At 37.6% G+C, this 22,737-nt stretch overlaps 1 protein-coding gene across 3 annotated transcripts in view; it reads left to right on the forward strand.

The window, feature by feature from the left end:
• The first annotated feature begins 893 nt into the window (after nucleotides 1-893).
• The window catches only part of LOC133291072 (ubiquitin-conjugating enzyme E2 35), a 29,499-nt gene continuing 7,655 nt past the window's right edge, over nucleotides 894-22,737 (forward strand). Inside the window, exons 1-4 of one of the 3 annotated variants that reach the window (XM_061489599.1) lie at nucleotides 894-1,028; nucleotides 1,367-1,421; nucleotides 1,670-1,756; nucleotides 8,281-8,339. In XM_061489599.1, coding sequence (XP_061345583.1) covers nucleotides 993-1,028; nucleotides 1,367-1,421; nucleotides 1,670-1,756; nucleotides 8,281-8,339 — 237 coding nt within the window. In that variant the 5' untranslated portion in view covers nucleotides 894-992. Of the gene's footprint in view, nucleotides 1,029-1,366; nucleotides 1,422-1,669; nucleotides 1,760-8,280; nucleotides 8,340-22,737 lie in introns of all 3 variants that reach the window. The other 2 variants (XM_061490861.1, XM_061490250.1) reach the window with 2 other exon arrangements.

Raw genomic sequence — 22,737 nt, forward strand, 5'->3', positions numbered from 1 at the left:
TAGAACCGAATGGAGAAAAGCTATAAGCATGGTGGAAGGTTAGACCCGTTGTTATTCCTATATTACAGATGGTTTATTTTTAGTCTTTTTTTTTTTAGTACAAGAGAGGGCAGAAGCCTAAAGAGAAAAAAAAGGTCCATTTTTAGTCCTTTTCCCTTTCATTTCCCCCTCTTCTTCTTTTCCCTTTCTTTTTTTACTTTTATTTATATATATATAAGGTTTGATGTTTGTCATTTTAAATGACATAAGTTATGTCATTTTAAGAGAGAGATAGACACAGAAAAATAAAAATCATGGGAAAGAGAAAGTGAATGGTTTTTTAATTTAAAATTTAAATAAAAACAAATATTCTGTGTCTGTCTTTCTCTTAAAATGACATAACTTTATGTCATTTAAAATTACAAACACTTTTCCCATATATATATTATTACTATTCTATTTATTTATTTTTATTTTTACTTTTATGTTTTTTTTTTCAACCTTTTGTATCTTTCATTTGGGTTCATCTTCACCGACCTCAATTAATTTGGGATAAATGTGTTGTTGATGTTGATGTTGTTGATTTTTTTTGTCCTCAGCAATTCTTACGGTGTCCGCTATAATCCCTAGCAAATAAAAAGGCTATTCGTGGTCCCTAAAAAATTCAAAATGGATCCATTTAGTTGAAATCGTGGTCCCTCATAAATTCAAAAAAGACCCACATTAATTCTTGAAAAAGACTAAAATGGATCCATTTTAAATTTCTTAGAAACCATAAATAGTATTTTTATTTGCTAGGAACTAAAGCGACTATCGTAAAATTTAGTGTCGACCGAAAACGATATTTATTTACTTTTTTTTTTAATAAAATGATTGCTAATCGAAAATAAAGAAGTTTTCAGGTTCCTAGATTTCCAATCAAATCCATATTTAAGTTTCCTCTCATTTGCTTTAGTGAGAGAAACTCTCTCTCTCTAAGAACCCTATTGCGTGCTTTACAATCGAACCCGATAATGGCGAACAGTAACCTCCCTAGAAGAATAATCAAGGTTCGTACCCATTCCATTGTTGTTATCCCAATTTCAATTTCTCTGATCGATTTGTTTGGTTGCTGAGAAAACGAAAGGAACTCGAAATCCGGTCATGGTTTTGAACGAAAAACTGTGCAGTCAATTTCCACTTTATATTGCTTAAATTCAGCTGCGATTATGAAAAAAAAATGGTCTTAGGTGTCAAAAATCTGGGGATTCAGTTCCCCTTTTGCTTTTGATCTTTGTTGGAAGCAAAGTGTGGTTCTGAGGTTTTTCTAAATTTTGTATTTGAACTTTGGTCTTTGGGAATGTTTTGATCACTCCTTTTTCTTTTTTCTTTTTTTTGTTATCAACAGGAAACGCAGCGTTTGCTTAGTGAGCCAGGTAACTTCCTATTCGCACTTTCTCTTTGTTGCTTTATTTGATATTTGAAAATTTTCCTCGTGGTTTTAGTGCTTTATAAGCTCGCCCTCAGGTGAATTGGTAGTGCTTGTCCATGTTTTTTGGGCTCTATCTAGTATCGTCTGAGATATCTTGAATGTTATTACCTTGGTGATTTAATAATTCAAATAACGATGCACGGGTTGTAATGTGTTACCTTTCTGTTTTTATTCCGCTTGTGCATCAGTGCCTAATGTTATGGTCATCTCCTGATGCAGCACCTGGAATTAGTGCTTCCCCTTCTGAAGACAATATGCGATATTTCAATGTGATGATCCTTGGGCCAACCCAGTCACCTTATGAAGGTAGTATTCAGGCTATCAGCTTGATTATGCTGCCTGAAAATACTTATTAATATGTTGTCTCTGCTTAAACAATACTTAATAATAACGTGGAATAAATTTCGATTTGATTTGGGTATTTTTAGGGAGAACATGGAGAATTCCCATAAACAAACATGTTCTACAGTCAAATGTAATTTGGGAATGATTTTCGGCCTTGAAAATTCCATTTGATTACATTTTATTATATATCTGATTATCTGTATGATAATTGTCTTACTCTGCTTGTGGCCTAGTTATAGAGAATGTTTCTGGTAGTTTTTCTGGGCGTACTTTTTGTGACACGAGGAGTATTAGTTTATATTTACCAGTTCTCTCAGCAATTTATTGTCTTATTACTTTGTGTTGAATACTGGCTTTACAGCTGAGTCTTATTGTTTTCTATGAAGTTTAATGGCACTAGTTATTATTATATGCTCATGGTAATTATGCTCCATTTGGAATCTTTATGTGGCTTGCTTTTGAATTTGTTAGTATAGGTTTAAACATAAAAGGACTACATGTTGCTATAGAGCTCTTCCTTTGCGCAAGGTCCAGGGAAGGTTCAGACTCATTGTGTGTGATTGTGGGCAAGGTAGTCAAAATGGAGATCGTACTTAAGATCGGGAGGGGGTGGCAAAATCATAAATCGTGGGATCAACCGAACACGGATCGTAAAGATCTTACCTTTCCAATTTAAATAAAAAATAATAATTATGCATATAAAGTAACATTTAACTCACAACTTGAGTCCTAAAAGACAATTCAAACTAGCTACCTGTGTAAGTGGGTACAGATCAAAATGTAGGTTTAGAAAAAACAATCAACAAGGAAAGAATCAATATTAGGATCTGTTAGCAGTATATAGTTCTAAATAAACAAACAAGAACAGAACGGATTGGTTTTTGTAATAGAGGCTACAAAATAAAAAGCAGAAGCTACATAAAAAAAAAACACTATGAAAAAAAAGATAAGCTACATGAAAACAAATATTTGAAGGTGCTACACTAAAAAAAAGGGAGAAAACAACTAAACAAACCCTGGAAAATTGAAGAAAACAAAAGAGAGAATAAGAAACTTGAAGTACAATCCCAATGACTAGAAGAAAACAGAAAAAATGAAGAGAGAATAAAAAACCCAAGAGCTGAAAAAAAAACAAAGAAGACAACCGAAAAAGGAAGAATAGGTATTCACATACTTAGATGTAATCAAGTCACGGGTAAGTAGATGAGAAGACCAAGTTGCATGCAGTGGCATAACCTTCGCAAAGGTCAGATTAGGGATTTGGGGCTGTTTGGGGCATAGTTTTAAATATCGGGTAGCGGCCGACCCCAAAAACGCTATAGCGGTATAACGGGTAGCGGTAAAACCGCTACTGTGAAGTCCATATAAATACTTATAATAAATTATACCACATATATAAATTCTATATAAATGCTATAAGATAAGAAATCACCCAAAATAGGAGGAAATAAGTAATGAAAAGTATGATACTACACATTCAAAACAAGGATTAAAGGGAACATAAAGGAAGCAACATACTAGTTCATTGAAGGAAACTAAATTAATAATATTCTAGGAATATAAAGGATCCAAGTAGAGTCAAATACAAATTGCTCTATCAAAATCAAGAAGGAAAAGAACTAATCAGAATCATCATCAAACATTTCTTCAAAGCCTTGTTCTTCTCCACCCTCACTTTCTTCACTAGTATTAAATTTGTAGATTTGTTCATCCTCATCTTCTATTTCTTCGTTATCACCTTTTTCAATCTGTTCAGCCCTTATTCCCCTAGAGCTTGATGGCATAGAGGCAGCTTCCTTCCTGAATCTAGTATGCTGCCTAGTGTAAGTTATAGGCTCATTAGCCCCAATTACATTAGCAACATCTCCCCAAGTTAATGTATCATCATAAAAAACGAACTCATTTTCTGCATCTTCACCCATTTCTCCCACCAACCATTCATTACTTTCATCAATGTCTTTTAGGACAATAGGATCAACCAGATCACGGCTCTCAAAACATTCTTTAAGAGATTGATTATACTTAATAAAGACTAAGTCTTGCAACCTTTGATGCTCAAGCCTGCTTCTCTTCTTAGAATGAATCTAGTTTACAATTTCTAATAAAGAATATTAGTTTCACAATCATGATATGAAACTCTACAAACAAAAATCATTTAACAAGTACTTACATGCTCAAAAGTACTCAAATTACGCTCACATCCCGATGAGCTACAAGTTAAGCCCCACACTCTAACAACAAGGTTTCGCAAATTTGGAACATGTGCTCCATATAACTTCCACCATTGAGCTGTAATGCAAATTGCAACTTGTTAACATTACCACTTGTTAAATAAAAGCTTAAAGTGATCAAATAAGTGTGCTTTTACTTACCGGGAGCAATTTTATTCCTTTGTCTTATTGCTGTATTCATACCAAAAAGGCCTTCTGCACTCTTATATTTTTTCAATTGTCCATGTATCTTGTCCACCTCTTCCTCATTTGCACTTAGCTTGTCAATGCATTTATATAGTCCAACTATCAATTCAGCATCATCATCAATGTTTGGATTAGCATAAAAGTATTCGGGGTTTAGATAATGGTCTGCAGCATGTAATGGATGATGGAGTTGGCAGTCCCATCTTCTATCAATTATAGCAAAAACATCCCTATATTTATCTTCATTTCCATTTAAAGACTTTTGAATTGCTTCCTTGACCTTATCCATTGCTTCATATATATATCCCATTGCGGGCCTTCTTTCATTATCAACAAGTCTAAGCACCCGCACAAGAGGCCCCATAACCTTTAAAGAATGAATAACATCATTCCAAAATGATGGCATAAGTACAGTGTCAGTCGCCCTTTTTCCCTTAGGGTCTTTTGCTGTATTTGATTTTAGCCAATCATCTGATGTGAACATCTTTCTAAGATTATTTTTTTGCTTATGAAGCCTTTGCAATGTGAGGAAAGTTGTAGCAAATCTTGTCACTCCATGCCTAACTAATTCAGTCTTGCTTGTATACTTCCTCATTGTGTTCAATGCCAATGTGTGATTATAAATGAACCCAACAAGCTTGATGCCTTTTTGTATTGCTTTTTAACTCTCAATTTTTCCAATATCTTCAAGCATCAAATCCAAAAAATGTGCAGCACGTGGAGTCCAAAACAAATTTTCTCTCTTCGCTTGTAACAATTTGCCTAAGAACAAGTTAAACAACCTAAAATGAGTAACAAATAAAATAAAAATTAACATTAAATGAGGTTAAATTAAACAAATTGTCTTACCAGCCAATACATAATTGTTTCCATTGTCGGTCACCACTTGAACAACATTTTTCTCCCCGACCTCTTCAACAAAATTATCTAAAAGGTCAAATAATTTTGCTCCACTCTTGACATAAGAAGAAGCATCAATGCTCTTCACAAACATAGACCCAGATGAGAATTCACCAAGAAATTTATCAACGTCCTATTCTTTCTATCAGTCCATCCATCCGACATAATGGAACATCCATAGTTGGCTCTTTGTACCTCATGATCTTTTAATAAATTCTTGGTATAATCCAATTCCTTTTTAAGTAGAGGAATTCTGCACTCGTAATAACTTGGGAGCTTTAGACTTGGACCATAATTCCCAATTGCTTCAACCATGTACTTGAAGCTTTTTGAACGTACAACATTGAAAGCTATTCCATTCGTACACAAAAATCTTTCAATGTATTGAATAGTTCTAGCCCTTGCTTCTTTATGACAAGCATCATTTATGCTTGTTTGCCTCTTTCCTTTGCCCACTTTAATGCTTGCTTCTGGTTTTTTTAAAAAAAAGTAAATCCAAAGGGCCTTTAACTCTCTTGGTAGCAGTAGCAGTATTACAATTTGAGGCTTCACTTGATGCTGTCTCACTCCTTTTCCCATTTTTAATGTGTTGAATTTCTTGCACCTCTTCTAACATATCATCATCTTCATGTATATCAACACTATATGCATCCTTTTCAGCAAGCTTTTGCACATAAGCATCTTTCATAATCTTCTTAATTTCTGTTTAGATTTTTCTACAAGGGCCCACATCCCCCTTCAACCCAATCTGGTGTCTTTTGGCTCTTGTGATGCCACCCCTTGTAACTTTCCCACACAAATCACGTTACATATCTCTTATTATTGATATCTTTTAAACTATTCCACTGCCATGCCATATCAAGATTTTCACCTGTGGGTTTTACCAATCCGCAAGAAGCCACTTATTTTGTCATTTAGCAATTTGCCAACCTTTTCTTAAATGAGAAAAGGGTAAAACACATATTTCTGAAAAAATAAAATAATACATAAGATAAAATTAAACAACAAAGTAAAGGACTAAACCGAAGTAAAATTTTGATTGAGAACGAAGTTGTGTGCTTGATTACCTCACCTCCCACTATAAGCAAGCTTTTGCACATAAGCATCTTTCATAATCTTCTTAATTTCTGTTGAGATTTTTCTACAAGGGCCCACATCCCCCTTCAACCCAATCTGGTGTCTTTTGGCTCTTGTGATGCCACCCCTTGTAACTTTCCCACAAAAATCACATGTTACATATCTCTTATTATTGATATCTTTTAAACTATTCCACTGCCATGCATATCAAGATTTTCACTTGTGGGTTTTACCAATCCGCAAGAAGCCACGGAAGCTGGGCTGTTTTGTTGGATATTTTGCTATGCCATGACCAGAAAACAATGGGAGTTGAAGAAAAGCAGGGGCAAAAAAAAAAAACAGAACAGTGGCAAAACATAAGGGAGAAAACAGAAGGCCTTCAATGGAGTGGCTGTTGCATTGCAAACCAGAAAACGATGAAGGAAAAAATTGCTCTCAAGCCAGAACAGTCACAAACTAGAAAATAAAACAGTTGCGTTGCAGAAATAGGGGCCAAGTGCATTGCAGAAATAGGGGCTGAGTGCGTTGCAGAAACAGTTACAGAAACAGGGGAGGGGCTGAGTGTGTTGCAGAAACAGAGGAAGGGTTGAGTGCGTTGCAGAAACAAGCTGAGTGCGTCGTTCGTTTTCAACGTCAATCTCCAGGAACTTCAACAGAACAACATGCTTGTGGGTGTTTTCTTCTCAGCAAAAAAAAAAAAGAGTAGAAAAGAAGATGACACAAACGAGAGAAAGAAGACGTGGAAAAAGAGGAGGGAAAGAAGACACGTTTCCCTCTCTTCTTTTCAGAAGAAAAAAAAAAACGAAAGTAAATACCTGTTTTACCCCTCATTAATCCAGCTGTCTTTTTTCTTCCCATTTCACCCTTAATTGAGATCCAAATCTCCCAAACGATGCCCCTCGTGTTTTTTTCATCCCCGATCTCTGAAACTCCACCTCTCGTTCCTGTAGCGGTGCGATAGCATGGGAATAGCTGCCGTCCGCCACTGCCGCTACTGTCCGCCACCGTCTGCTACCGGAAACTGTGGCGTTGTGGTGCAGAAGTTGCGTCTGGGTGCCGCAACCCGCACCAGAACCGCAATCTCGCGCTATAGCGCCGCTATTGCAATCATAGGTTTGGGGTTGGCTAGGTTTTTTTATTTTTATTTTTTGGTTGTTTGCCATCAGATTGGATGTTATTTGGGTGAGTTTTTTAAAGTTAAACCAAGTCAAAATCTAAAAAAGGGGGTCAAAACAAAATGGGTGGGTTTTTTTATCAGGATCGCAAGATATTAGCAATCCTACTATCTTGCGATTTTCCCTGGCAATCCCAGCGAACTTGAAGAATTGTGATCCAACATCTGTTCCAGATCGATTTTGGTGTCTAAGATTGCAAAATTGCAAGATCTTATGTGTTGGATTGTGATTTTGACGTGGGTCTATATTTGGGGGCATTATGTTGTATTATTAGCAAGAGCATGATTACATGATTCAAATCGGTGACCTCCACGTCACATAACAAAAACACCAACCGTTTTGCCAAGGCTCCTTATAGGTTTGAACTTAATAGAAAAAAAATGAGGAATCTGTGTTGTCTGCCTGCATCTCTGGCATCTCTTTATTACTACAATTCTTTATGTGGTTATCTAGCTGCATGGATTAGAACCTTTGGCTTTTGAGGGTATTATTACTTTCATTCTGCATTATTATGCTTGATTATTTTTACAGGATCTGGAGTTTCTGAACTATGTTTCCTGCCAAAATAATATAAAAGGGAAAATATTATGAAATTGTGGATTACCTGTTGAGGAAGGGTAGTTTTCTTTACATTGCCTAGATTATGATTATGCTGAGTTATATTTATTACATTGAAGTAAAGCATTAAGTTTTATCTTTGCATGGTGGGTTTTCATGGAAATGCTTTCTTATATCAGATGTTAATTCCTTCTTTTTTGATTCTCTGTTTGGGAGTGCGGGAAGGTGCAGTTATTGTCTTTTCTACTTTTAAATTAATCACTAATGGTGATGATATTTATGATTCCTTTTTTCTTTGTCATATATGCTAACCCATTGTGTTTTTACTAATATGTATTTTTTTTTTATGCATTACTAGGAGGAGTTTTCAAGTTAGAACTATTTTTGCCAGAAGAGTATCCAATGGCTGCTCCAAAGGTACCTAATTTAATTATGTTCTTTCCATCGTCACCACTTGTAGAGACAATCAAGGATATGTATGATGGTGTAATTGCTTGTGTGAATGCTTGAAAGGGTAGATTGATAGGAATCCAAGCATACAGGTGTATTTTAGGAAGAGATATAGGAGATCATTAGCTCTTTGGCATGCTGAGTCAGCAAGGGATAGTATTCCCTATTCTGTTAGAGGGGGGAACGTTTATGGGGTGGAGAGGAGGGAATGCACCACTCAGGCTGCTTAAAAAAGTGAATCATCAACAAGGAAAAGGATTTTTTGGGATATCTGGGACTTGGGCTCTTGGAGAGATCAAAGGCTCTCCAACTCCTCTGAATCTATCTTTACTTTTTATTTTTTTACAATTTGTGAACATAAGATTTCTTGTGTATGTTGATCTTTTTCAAATCGCCCATGCCAAAGAGACAGATACATTTGCTATGAACTGGGAATTAGGTAGTTCAGGTGCAGCTTCATCTTCCTACTTAACTCAATTAGTTCAGAATGTTATGAATGATTTAGCTTCATGTGGGAAAATCGGGGACACTAATGTTTTTTTGGCATTATGTCAAGAATCAATTCCTAGTGTTGGCCAATTTTCACCTCGTGGAATCATCTTACAATGAAAAGGGAAAGATGCCATATGCTTTAGAAATATTAGAGCAATGTATGACTTGAATATGAAATAATATGTTGTGTATTAATCTAATACAAAGAGTTACAATATATAGAGGCCCTAATGGGCTTAAGTGAGAAGCCCCGATCTAATCCAAAAAGAATATTTACAGATAGGAAGTAATCTATTCAAATCTAATCATATCTAATTATATCTATTCTAACACTCCCCCTCAAGCTAGTGCGTATATATTGTGAGCACCAAGCTTGCTACAAATGTATTCAACCCCAGGACCTCTAAGAGCTTTAGTGAAGACATCCGCTAGTTAATCATTAGAGTTGACAAAAGCTGTCTTGATTTATCCTGACTGAATCCTTTCTCGAATGAAATGACAATCAATTTCTATATGTTTGGTTCTTTCATGAAATACATGATTAGAAGATATATGTAGCGTAGCTTGATTATCACAAATGAGTGTCATGGGTTGTTTCTGTTCACAAAGATGAAGCTCCTGAATCAACTGCTTTAACCAGATTAACTCACATGTAGTAATTGCCATTGCTCGATACTCAGCTTCTGCACTAGATCGAGCAACAACAGGTTTTTTCTTGCTCTTCCAAGAAATTAAGTTTTCTCCAAAGAAGATACAATAGGCAGAAGTAGAGTGCCTGTCTGAGGGAGATCCTGCCCAATCAGCATCTGAATAACCACAAATTTTTGTATTTCCCTGATCCGAATACAACAAACCTTTTCCTGGTGCTCCTTTGATGTATCGGAGGAACCTCACAGCAGCATCCCAATGAGAATCACAAGGGGAATCAAAGAACTGATTAGCCGTACTAACAGCTAAAAAAATGTCTGGCCTAGTCACAGTAAGATAATTGAGCTTCCCAATTAGCCTCCGATAACGACCAGGATCAGATAACGGCTCCCCCTGTCCGGGCAATAACTTGACATTGGGATCCATGGGTGTATCAATTGGTTTACACCCTAACATACCAGTCTCTTCTAGGATATCCAAGGCATACTTCCTTTGACAGATAGAAATGCCCTGTCTAGATTGTGCCACCTCAATTCCCAAGAAATAACGCAGCTTCCCAAGGTCCTTTGTTTGAAATTGACTGAATAAATACTGTTTTAACTGACGAATTTCAGCTTGATCACTCCCGGTGAGAATGATGTCATCAACATAGACTAACAAATAGATGCACTTATCAGGAGATATGATCCTATAAAATACAGAATGGTCAACTTTACTGAGAATTAAGCCAAACGCCTGAACAGCAGAACTGAAGCGACTGAACCATGCTCGGGGAGACTGCTTGAGACCATATAAGAATTTGCTAAGACGGTACACCTTCCTAGACTCCCCCTGAGCAACAAAACCAGGTGGTTGCTCCATGTAAACTTCTTGTAAATCACCATGAAGAAAGGCATTTTTGATGTCAAGTTGAAGGAGTGGCCAGTGATGAACAACAGGAAGAGCAAGAAATAGGCGAACTGACGCCATCTTAGCGACCGGAGAGAATGTATTGTTATAATCAAGGCCGGAGATTTGAGTAAAACCTTTTGCAACTAGGCGTGCCTTGAGACGATCAACATGGCCATCAGGTCCAACTTTCACAGTAAAAACCCAGCGACAACCAACTATAGACTTTTCTGGAGGAGTAGAAACAAGGTTCCAAGTGCCATTGGAATGAAGTGCATTCATCTCATCAGCATCGCTTGGCGCCACCCTGAATGGGAAAGTGCTCCACCTGTGGTCTTAGGAATTGAAACAGAAGAAAGACTAGAAACAGGTGAAATGAGGAGGAGAAAGACAGTCATAGCTCAAAAAGGTATAAAGAGGATAAGGGTTACGAGTAGTACGTGTACCTTTTCTTTGAGCAATGGGAAGAGCCTCTGGTGAAGGAGCCGGAGGGGAAGAATCAATTGCAGTGGGCGATGAGTTAGCAAGAGTCGAGTCGTCAGGAGGCACAGTTTTGCGACGCTGATAGGTGAGAAGTGGACGGTCCTCAGGTATGGACCTTATCTGGAATAAAAGTACCTGCAGCTGGCAAAGACAAGTCAAGAAAAGGAACAGGAAGAATATGATCAACTTGTGACAATTGAGATGGGATAGAATTAAAGGGTTGTTGATCAAGAAAAGTGACATCAGCGAAAACAAAGTAACGCTTAAGATCGGGAGAATAACAACGATAACCCTTTTGAAGACGAGAATAACCAAGAAAAATACATTTAAAGGCTTTGGATGTTAACTTGTCCTTACCTAGAGTGAGATCACAAACAAAACAGGTACAACCAAAGACATGTGAGGATAGAGGATAGAGGGGAACATCTGGAAGCAACAAGTTATAAGGAATGTCATTATTAAGCACAGATGAAGGCATACAGTTGATGAGAAAACAAGAGGCAAGGACTGCATCGGCCCAGAAGTGAAGAGGAACATGCATGTGAATAAGAAGAGTCCGTGCAGTCTCAATGAGATGTCTATTTTTACGTTCAGCTACTCCATTTTGTTGTGGAGTGTGAGGACAAGTAGTTTGGTGTAAAGTACCCTGTGTGGCTAAGAAATTAGAAAAGTCAACAGAAACATATTCTTTAGCATTATCAATACGTAAAATACGCATAGAAGCACCAAATTGAGTTTGAATTTCAGCAGAAAATTTCTGATAAATAGAAAATAACTCAGAACGGTTTTTCATTAAATAAATCCAAGTACAACGTGAAAAATCATCAATAAAGGTAACAAAATATCGAAACCCTAAAACAGACACACTACGACTTGGACCCCAAATATCTGAATGAATAATTGAAAAGGGAGCATCAACTCGTTTATTGACTCGATTGGCAAAGGAGGAGCGTATGTGCTTCCCTTGCTGACATGACTGACAATCTAAAGTCTGAAGACCAGATAAAAGAGGAACCATCTTCTGCAATTTTGAAAGACTAGGATGACCAAGGCGACTGTGAATGAGTTGTGGAGGTTCTCTGAGAGAGCAAGCAACTGAAGGACTCGGCACAACCAGGTAGAACAGACCCCGTGACTCACGGCCCACTCCAATCGTCTTCCCCGTACCCGAATCCTGCACAGAAACAGAATGGTTTGAGAAGGTAACAATACAATTAAAAGAGTTGATCAATTTACTAACAGAGATTAAGCTATAAGGGATATCAGGAATGTAATAGACTGATGTCAAGGTCAATGAGGAGGTTGGACAAATTTGTCCAATCCCATGAACAGGGGCTTTAGTGCCATCAGCAAGAGTAAAAGAGGGTAAATTGTCAGAATATGTAAGAGATGAAAAGAGTTCCTTATTACCACAAAGGTGATCAGTAGCACCTGAGTCAAATATCCAAGGACCAAGTGATGCAGAATGAGAAACACAAACAATGAGATTACCAGTTTCTGAAGCAGAGGCCTGAGACTGAGGTGAGGCCTTCCTGAGAAGGGTCTGGAGTGCTGCATAGTCTTCAGAGGAGAGAGAGATTGTACCATTTGAAGCAGTATCCGATTGAGCTATATTAGCAGCATGAGAAGGTCGCAGGTGAGGATACTTTGTGTAGCAACATTCCTCATAATGACCAAGTTGCTTACAATAATAACAACGAAGTCACTGACCACGTCCTCCTGGGCTACGTCCTCCCTGGCCTTTACCACGACCACTTCCAATGCTCCCGCGAAAGTCAGTACGGGAAACTAGAGCAGTGGAATCAACAACAGCAGACGATGCAGGAACAGATTTCTTATTAAGATTCAGAAGACGCTGATACGTCATTGATAGATCAGGATCCCCACTAGTCAAGATAGTATCTCGGACATTATCATTTTCTTCGGGGAGACCAGAAAGTGTGGCAACCATAAAGAGACGTTCCACCTGTTTTCGATATGCAGAAGCATCAGTAGGGTAGGGCAACATATCCAAATATGCCTGCATCAATGATCGACTTTTGCCAACATATGTCTCCATCTGAGTGTCAGATGATTTGCGCAGATCCATAAACTGAGACATGATGGAATAGAGCTGCTGAACATCATTAGTGTATAGGTGTTTTGCTTCCTCCCACACTTCAGTGCAAGTTTGAAAAGAATAGAAGATGTCCAAGACGACTGGATCAATAGACTGCCAAAGGATACTCAGGAGCTGGTTGTCAATCCTTTCCCAATCAGATTTTTCCTCCTTAAGAATATCAGTAGATTTGGTTGTGAGATGGTTTCCATGTCCTTGTCCAAAGAACCAAACTCGAACAGAGGTGGCCCAGTTCTTGTAATTAACAGAACCTTTCAACTTTGAAGAGGTAATGGGCCCAACATTGGTGGAGATGATATTAGGAGAACTTTTGACAGGACGAGAGGGAGAATTGACCTCCGAATGAACAGGAGAAGTTGCTGCCATTATATTAAATCACAAGGGTATAAACCGAGTAAATAGGAACGAACCTGATCACAAATCAAGAAGAGGTGCGCACAAAAAGTGAGACCCACAGAGAACCAACCACAGATCTGGAAAGAAGAGAAGAAGGCGAGCCTTTCTGTCCATGAACGGCCGGAAAACTCCACCGGAACAGTGCACACGCACCGGTTGAAGGTGGCGCATGAGCACCACTCGCAGAGGAGACGAGCGGCGCGTGGCTGACGCGACGGTGGTCGGACTTCCACAAAACTGGTCGCCGAGAGGAGACGGTCCTGATCGCAGGTAGTCTGGGCTGAAAACTCGCCGGAAAACTTCTCCGGCGGCCGGAACAGTGACAGACGGTGGTTCCGGTGGCGGTCAGAGGTGCTGACGCGTTCGAAAATTACTCAGAAGGGGCTTACAGCCCTAGATGGCTTGCTGGAAAGACGCACGACAAAGAAAGATGACTCCTAAGCAGTGGGCTTAGGTTTTAAAGCAAAAACAAGTTTTTAAGCAGAAGCGAGGGTCCCCAGAACAAAAGAGCTCTGGTACCAACTTGAATATGAAATAATATGTTGTGTATTAATCTAATACAAAAAGTTACAATATATAGAGACACTAATGAGCTTAAGTGAGAAGCCCAGATCTAATCCAAAATGAATTTTTACAGATAAGAAGTAATCTATTCAAATCTAATCATATCTAATCATATCTAATTATATCTATTCTAATAGTATGTATTTCTCCGTTCATGACAAAATGCATAATGTCTTGTTGATTTCGAATTTGATGAATGAGGATGAGAAAGTTCCAACCGCCGGAGGTAATCTATGTATGATAGTAAATACTGAGATTGTACCATTTGGTAAATATAGAGTTGATATTGTGAGAGAAATGTCAACAAATTCTTCTCCATCTAAAAATACTTGTGTACATCAACGGTGTCTTGATTGATGTTTGTCTTCATTAAAAGAAAGATCTGTAGGAAAAATTGTTTCCAAAGGAGGACATATTGGTGACCCAGATCAAGGGGGAGTTTGTCCGCTCAGTGTGCCAACTTGAAAATTGTATTTTACCAATGGTATTTGGAGAATTTCAAAAGCCTCTTAAGCTTATAATTGTCTTGAGCAATGATTCCATACATACTGCATCTCTCTTTGCTGAATCAAATGAAGTTACATATTTCGTTTGTCTTCAACAAGCATTAGAGCACTCTATTGCCTTTGTCTTGATAAAAAATATGCACTCTTGTTCTGAATTCTATATGGAAGTTACTTTTGCTATTTTGGTACAGTGGTTTCCATCTGATTCAAACAACATTATTCTTTGTGTTAAATGCTCTTCCGGCATTGGAAAGTAACTATAGCACTAGTGAAGAAGGGAAATGGAATCCTGGCAGGAGCTATTATGATATAAACATCAGTTGGCCCTTACAATTCATGCAGTGCAACCTCGGAGGAGGAACTTTTCTATCACCTTGAGAACAAGGTGAAGAAGCCTTGCTAACAGTTATACAAGTATGCGCGTAAGTATACGCGACAACAAGTAATATAGGGTTTTTTATGAATCCCAGTTATCGTTCCCACAAGTATCTTTGGCGTTTTGAGTTGCAATAAATTAGTAATTGCTAACAGAACTAAAAACAAAATAAAATCAAATTAAATGCTACTACTATTCAAAACTAGTGTACTAAAAATGTTTTTGTGGAAATTTTCTCTTTTTAAAACAGTGATTTTAGTTGGTGAAAGGATCTTTAACTACTGCCTAGAAAATTACATAACAAAAAGACTTGTAAAATATTTTTTTTTAATGATTTTCTCTTAAGTTTTAAAACAGAAAAGTAATTTCAGATTTGGATGAAAATACAAAAGGAAAACAAGGATCAATTTTGAAAACAGAATTTGGAAGCAAGTTGGGTGTCAATTTCCCCTTCCTTCATTTGCCATTAGGATGCTTTGACAGAAAATAGTTATTGCTTCCAGCTTAACGAAAATACTAAAATAACTATTGTTTCCCAACAACAGTTTTCTTCCAATAACAACAGATGACATATCCCTATGTCACTGTTGTCATAGGACCTTGAAGTACCATTTCCTAAAGTTACATGGGGGTAACTTCATCCCTGGAGCCATACCCATTGAGAGAGATCTCTCTCAACTTTCCATGTGCTCACAGTGGGGTCTAGTGTGAGTTATTTCCCAATAATCTCACACCACTAGGAGTACTTTATGTGTGATCATCACATAATAAACTTAGCAAAAAAAAACGCACAGTAAACAAACTGGAATCAACACTTTAAACTTTAAAACATCACTAATAACAAATGAGTTCCGGGTACTCTTTCAACCCAACTCTAAGAAAATTAGCTCATCACCACAGGTTGATGAGCTAACAAACAACAAAGGTACATAATAAAAACAACAACTTAAAACATATGACCAGCAAAATATAAAGGCAGAGGCTATCTTCAACAAATAGCTCTAAAACAGTGCTTACAAAAATTACAGAATTCTAAAAACCTAAAAACATAACAGAGAACAGTAAAATAAAAATTTCCCAAAGGGAAAAGAAAAACTCCCCGAAGAAAGAGAGGAGAAGTCACCTACAAATGCTTTTATCTCCTCCTTTATAGCTGATCCCAGCTTACCTCCTCAAAACGTACGTATGCTCCTCGCTCCACTCGATCGTGCGTGTCCCTTGTACGATTAGCAACGCACCAAAAGGAATCTCCAGCCACCACTAGTAACAACCTCCAGCTCATCAAGTCGATTGAGGGACTTGTTTGGATTTTTTTGTATCGCACAAAAATCGGTTAGGGTTTGTGTTTTGGTTGGTTTGATTCAAGAATTGAACCGTGAGTGAGGCTAGGGTTCTGTGATTTCGACCGAAATTGAAGGACGGTCTAGATCGGTGAAGGGATTTAGAAGGATCGGTTTAGATTAGGGTCTAAATGGAGGTGGGTTTGCTTGAACGGTTTGCTGTGCTAGGGTTTTTTCCTTATTTCAACTTTTCACGCTACTGAGTTCTTTTGCTTCCCATTCCTTTCTTTTCCTTCTTTTCTTTCTTTTTGATTTGGGCTTCTCCCAAAATTGCTTCTTTCTTCCTTCGATTTGGGCTTCTGATCAGCAAGGATCAGCCCATTCTTCCTTTATTCTTTTCTTTTCTTCTTTTCTTTTCTGACTTGTATTGTAACTAATCCCAAGCTTTTCTTTCTTCTCTTTGCTTGTAGAAATAACACCAATTGGGCCTGAAAAATACAAAACCAGCCCATTAGCACTCAAAATCAGAATCCTTCATTTCTATGCAATATTTGGGGTTTATATTACAAAAGATATCCTTTTCATTCCCATTTTAACATCAAACTACATGTTCTAAGTCACAAATCATGGACTTATCACACCCCCAAACTTACATTGTTGCTTGTCCCCAAGGAACAAATTCACTTCCAATCAGCAAAACAATAAGCATGATTATGTATCAACTCTTCTCTTCAAATGTAATCTCATTTCCAATCAAACAGATTTTTCAAGATAAGTTCAATGACCAAACTCATGACATAAATTCACAAACTTTGTACATGAAAACAACAGCTATTGAATCAACCAATCAAGCAGCTTGAGTAAACATTCAATTCGTCAAAATCAGTCAACAAACAGTGTGCAAATCCATATGCAAGAATGTACTCAATGTGATACGTGATGGGTATGATAAATAGGGAAAATACACTTTGTAAAATTAAATAGGATAGATAAGAGTCCACCACAATTGAGATTAAAGGCTAAGCCACCCTCCCAACTTATAAAGAACCCGCTTGCCTCACCACTAACCCAAGGTTAGATAAAGATAACAAGATTCAAGACAAGTTTGAGAACTTGCAAGACACTTTTTCATTCATCCAATCTTTCCTCTGCATTACAAAATATCCTATATTTATAGGATGACTAAAAGCATGAGAATACAAAGAGACATATAACTCCAAGAGTTGTTGCTTAGAAAATAGAAATAACAATAACTAAATCCAATTCCCAAGAGTCATGCTCCGAAGAATTGTGTTGCTTAGGAATTAGAAATAATAATAATTAATCCCAACTTCCAAGAGTTAATAACAACAACAAAAAACTCTTTACTGCACTTTAAATACTAAAACTCTTGATCTTCCTTCTGTATCATCCTCCCTTTCCTGATTGGGATTTGTCCTCAAATCCTGATGGTCTTCATTGTTGGAAATCGACAATCACACAGAATCGAGAAAACAAAAAAGGAGATAAGAGTAGAGAGATTGACACGATGATTTACCCTGGTTCACCCAATATAGGCTACGTCCAGCTTGTCTGTACTATATTCACCTCACTGCCACTCGTTACAAGTCTCTCGGTTTACAAGGCAAAAATATAAATAGGATTACAAGAAACCCTAACAGCAGCTATTCATGGGCCCAAGCCCAAACTGCTAAGAAAATTACAATAGAAACAGAGGCCTAAACATTACCTAGCCTCTACGGGACCCCAGTTGCCTTTCTGCTGACCCCGACAATTAGGGCCAACATCATAATGTGAAGTATGAGCCATACCCAACATTCATTACTCTTGGAATAAACCAAGACATCATTAAAATACACCACAACAAAATTCCCAATGAAAAGACGAAGAATTTCGTTCATAAGTCTCATAAAGGTGCTTGGAGAATTAGAAAGCCCAAAGGACGTGACTCTCCATTCATATAACCCTTCTTTAGTCTTAAATGCAGTCTTCCACTCATCTCCTTCCTTCATTCTAATTTGGTGATATCCACCGCGAAGATCAATCTTGGAGAAAACATTAGAACCATATAATTCATCAAGCATATCATCAAGGCGAAGGATTGGATACCTATACTTGATGGTGATGTTGTTTATGGCCCTACTACCAACACACATATGCATAGTACCATCCTTTTTAGGAACAAGTAAAGCTGGAACAGAACAAAGACTCATACTTTCTCTAACAAATCCTCCAGCCATCAACTCCTCCACTTGTCTTTGTAGTTCTTTTGTTTCTTCAGGATTACACCTATAGGCAGCCCTATTTGGTAATGGAGCGCCAGGCATGAGGTCAATTTGATGTTCTATTCCCCTAATTGGTGGCAAACCAGGGGGCAAGTCATTCGAAAACACATCTTGAAATTTCTCAATCAAAGGTTGCACCAGAGGATGTAAATGAGCCTCAATTGTACTTCTGGATGTTTCAACAAGCAGGGCAAAAATAGGCTTGTTTTGAAGTAATGAACGCTCAACCACTGTTTCACTCATATAAGAATTTTTCTCACTTGTGTTTCCCTCCCCATATAAATTCACATGAATTTCATTTGGTGGTAAAGGTGCAAGTGTGATTTTCTTTTGATTGTCAACAAGAGAATAAGTATTTTTATGACCATCATGAACAACATGTTTATCAAATTGCCAAGGACGTCCCAACAGAATATGACATGCATCCATAGGGATCACATCACACAAGATTCGGTCATGATAAATATTCCCAATTGAAAGAGGAATAAGGGCTTGTTGAGTTACCTTGACATCACTATTCTTGCTTAGCCATTGTAGTTTGTAAGGATGAGGGTGAGGAGTGGTAGGTAATTGAAGCTTCTGAATGAGTAACGTAGAAGCAACATTAACACAACTCCCACTATCCACAATGAGATTGCATACCCTTCCTTTGATGGTGCACTTTGTGTAGAAGATTTGTTCTCTTTGGCTCTTGTCTTTAGGCGCTTCTTTAGCATGGAGGACTCTTCGTAACATAAGCAGATGCTCTCCTTGGTCTGCTTCTAAGATAACTTCTTCACCCGGGATTTCATCATGTTCAGCATCCCAAATTGGACCTTGTTCATATTCATGCTCAATTTCTTCAATTTCTTTAAGTGTCAGGACCTGCCTATTAGGACAATCAGCTTGAAAATGGCCAAAGCCTTGGCATTTAAAACATTTCTTTTTAAATTCTTTCGGAGCTTCCTCGACCTTCTTTGATTTTGAATGTTTCTTCACTTTAATGGCTAACTTGCACACATCTTCAAAAGTCCAAAAAGGTTGTAGTTCCACCTTCTCAGCAATATCGGTATTTAACCCGCCAATAAAACGAGCAATTTTTTGTTCCTGAACTTCTTGAAGGCCACTAGTCATAAGGAGATGCTCATACTCCCTAATATACTCTTCAACACTCCGATCTTCTTGTTTGAGAGAAGCAATTTTGAGATACAAGTCTTGTTTGTAACTGGCAGGAAGAAATCTTTTATCCATCAACCTCTTCAGTTTAGCCCAAGATTTGAGCCTTCTCTTGCCTTCTCGGTTCCTCTCCATCTTCAAGTTCTCAAACCATATTGATGCATACTTTTTGAGTTTGATGCTTGCAATTTTGAAGCACTTCTCATCATCAAAGTCTTTAGCTTCAAAAATTCGCTCAATAGAACGAACTCATTCCAAATAAATATCGGGATTCAAGCTACCATCAAATTCTGGGGGTTCGATCTTCACATCTCTAAAGTCATCTTGGAATTTTCTCCTTCTTCTATCATGAGGTGTTGACTCATTGGAAGAAGCACTTGAGTCACTAGCAGAAGAATCACGAATGGAGGGGCTATGAGTGCTTCTGGAATGTCTCCTACGTCCATGATGATTTCCTTGGACAAGATTAGCAAGAGTTTGGCGTATTTCTTCAATCTGATTCTCAAGATTTGCAAGTTGTTGGTCACGCCTTATATTCTGATTTTGCTCACGAGTTCTGTACCTTGGACCTTCGTCTTCCATGTGAACCGGTGCTCCTGATACCAAGTTGATACGTGATGGGTATGAGAAAAAGGGAAAACACACTTTGTAAAAATAAATGGGATAAATAAGAGTCCACCACAATTGAGATTAAAGGCTAAGCCACCCTCCCAACTGATAAAGAACCCACTCGCCTCACCACTAACCCAAGGTTAGATAAAGATAACAAGATTCAAGACAAGTTTGAGAACTTGCAACACACTTTTTCATTCATCCAATCTGTCCTCTGCATTACAAAATATCATATATTTATAGGATGACTAAAAGCATGAGAATACAAAGAGACATATAACTCCAAGAGTTGTTTCTTAGAAAACAGAAATAACAATAACTAAATCCAATTCCCAAGAGTCATGCTCCCAAGAATTGTGTTGCTTAGGAATTAGAAATAATAATAATTAATCCCAACTTCCAAGAGTTAATAACAACAAAAAAAACTCTTTACTGCACTTTAAATGCTAAAACTCTTGATCTTCCTTCTGTATCACAATGGCTAATGGAACAACAACAGAGAAGATCTTGATTTTTCACTTCTTATCAACAGGGAATAAAATCATCACAACAAGTAATTGAGAACAGTTATAATGGCTCACTTTCTCCTCACATTCTCACTCAGTGTTTCAGGGATCTGTTTCTCTCCATACCTCACTAGGAATAGCCTTGACATAGGCTTGACAAGATGCTCATCCTTCCTAAGTGCAACAACAAGTGAAGGTTAAATCAAAGGGACTTGCCATGGTGGTACTTTGGCTGAGGTTTAGGTGGGGTATCTGTGGGAATGCTGGCTAAGTAATTGTGATGAAAAACAATACAGCACATATCAGAGACACTGGTCTAACAGTCTTAGTGGCTACTTTTCCTACTGCTGAGTACTTTTTCTTTTTCTTTTTCTTTTTTTAACAACTGCATCAGAAAAATAAACACTTAGTTGTAAGTAAACAGCAGCACTTTACATTTTTCTTCAGCCAACAATAACTTGCCTCAAGATTTTATTTATTTATTTTCTTTTTTGTTTTCCATCACAACTACATGGTGAGGTGAGACTATGGATGGGTTTCATTGTGGCTACACAAAAAACAAGGCTCAAGCACAAAGGGGTTTCCAATGGTCAATATTTCCAGGATGGCTTTTTGGCTTAACAAGGCTACTTGAACAGAATGCCCTTATCATCTCAAACCTAACAAGTGCTACACTTACTCACCTAAGCATCAGGCCAAGTTCTGCCCCAGGTGAAGATCTCTCAAAAAAAAAAAAATTCATCTGTTTAAGCCCAAATCCTCACTGTGTTCAATTACCATCTCAATCACCTATTGTTCCAATTTTTCTTCCATGCCTTAGTCCATTAATATCATCAATCTCTTCCTGATATCATCCCTTAGCCATCAAAACACTCTTCTCTCAATGTCTATAGTCACACAACTGAAAGATGAGCATTTTCTAAAAAAAATCCAAACTCCTTAATCAGAATTCATCTACTGCTATTTTATGCACACAGTCTTGAAACAAGAAATTTTCTAGTACTGTTTTTTTTTTTAAACATAAATTCTAACTTCAAAACAGCAAACAAACACTGCAACTCCAAAATCCATATTTACAAAAAATCACAACAGCAAATGAACTAAAAAAAATTAGCAAATGAATTATTCTCCCCCAAACTTGAATTAAACAGTGTCCTCACTGTGGCTATACAGGTTACCAAAAAGTATAAAGATGAAGAACAAGGCAACCTGAGGCCAGAAGAGGTTCTGGCCCTATTCAGCATTCCCAGAGTCTTCTTCATACTTCTCATTTTGTTTGGTCTTCCTTTTCAGCTTAAGGTGGAAGTGGTGCATTTGGAGGGGAGCACTTGAGAATTGAATCTTTTAATCTGAAAAGTGTTGTCCAGCTTTCCCCCAAACTCAGAATTGACTCACTGCAGTAGTATCGCTGACTCTCTCACTTGACACTTGTAAAACCATATCAATGTATTAAATTTTCAATTAAACTCAATATTTTTTTTTTTTGTTTTACTTTAAACAACATGCAGCAAACATGTAAATAAAGAAGTCACAGAAAACACACAAAAAAAATCTAAAAAAAATAAATCTAACATGCTTAGTTTATAGTCTTTAGCTAGACTTTTTGCTTCATTTTCCTGATCAGTTTCAATCAGGCTCTCTTGGGAAGATGGACTCCTTGTCCCTATCATCTTCCCTGTAATGTTTGACCCCTTTTTCATCAACCTTGATTTTTTTACCATCTAGCTCAACTAGAATTTTTACAACTTTATGCAAATAGGTTTCAACAGTTTTAAAGAGGCCTAACCATCCAGACTTTAGCTTCATAGGAACTAGCGTTAGTTGTGAATTAAAAGGTGGAGCTAGTTTCCCTGTATCCCACCATTTTATGATCTCTTTCTTCACAACTTCCTTCATTATTGGGTTCAACCTTCTCTGCTGTTCTCTAGAGCTGCTATTTGGGTCAGTTAGTAGGATCTTATGCATACCATAGGATGGACTTATTCCTCTAATATCTGCCCTACTGACCTCCAAGCTCTCACAAACAGTGGCTTCTAGTGGGTCCACTAATTCTGC

Source organism: Gastrolobium bilobum, unplaced genomic scaffold, assembly GCF_033153095.1.
Source record: "Gastrolobium bilobum isolate Gb01-03AN ecotype WA unplaced genomic scaffold, APGP_CSIRO_Gbil_v1 utg4886, whole genome shotgun sequence".
NCBI lineage: Eukaryota > Viridiplantae > Streptophyta > Magnoliopsida > Fabales > Fabaceae > Gastrolobium > Gastrolobium bilobum.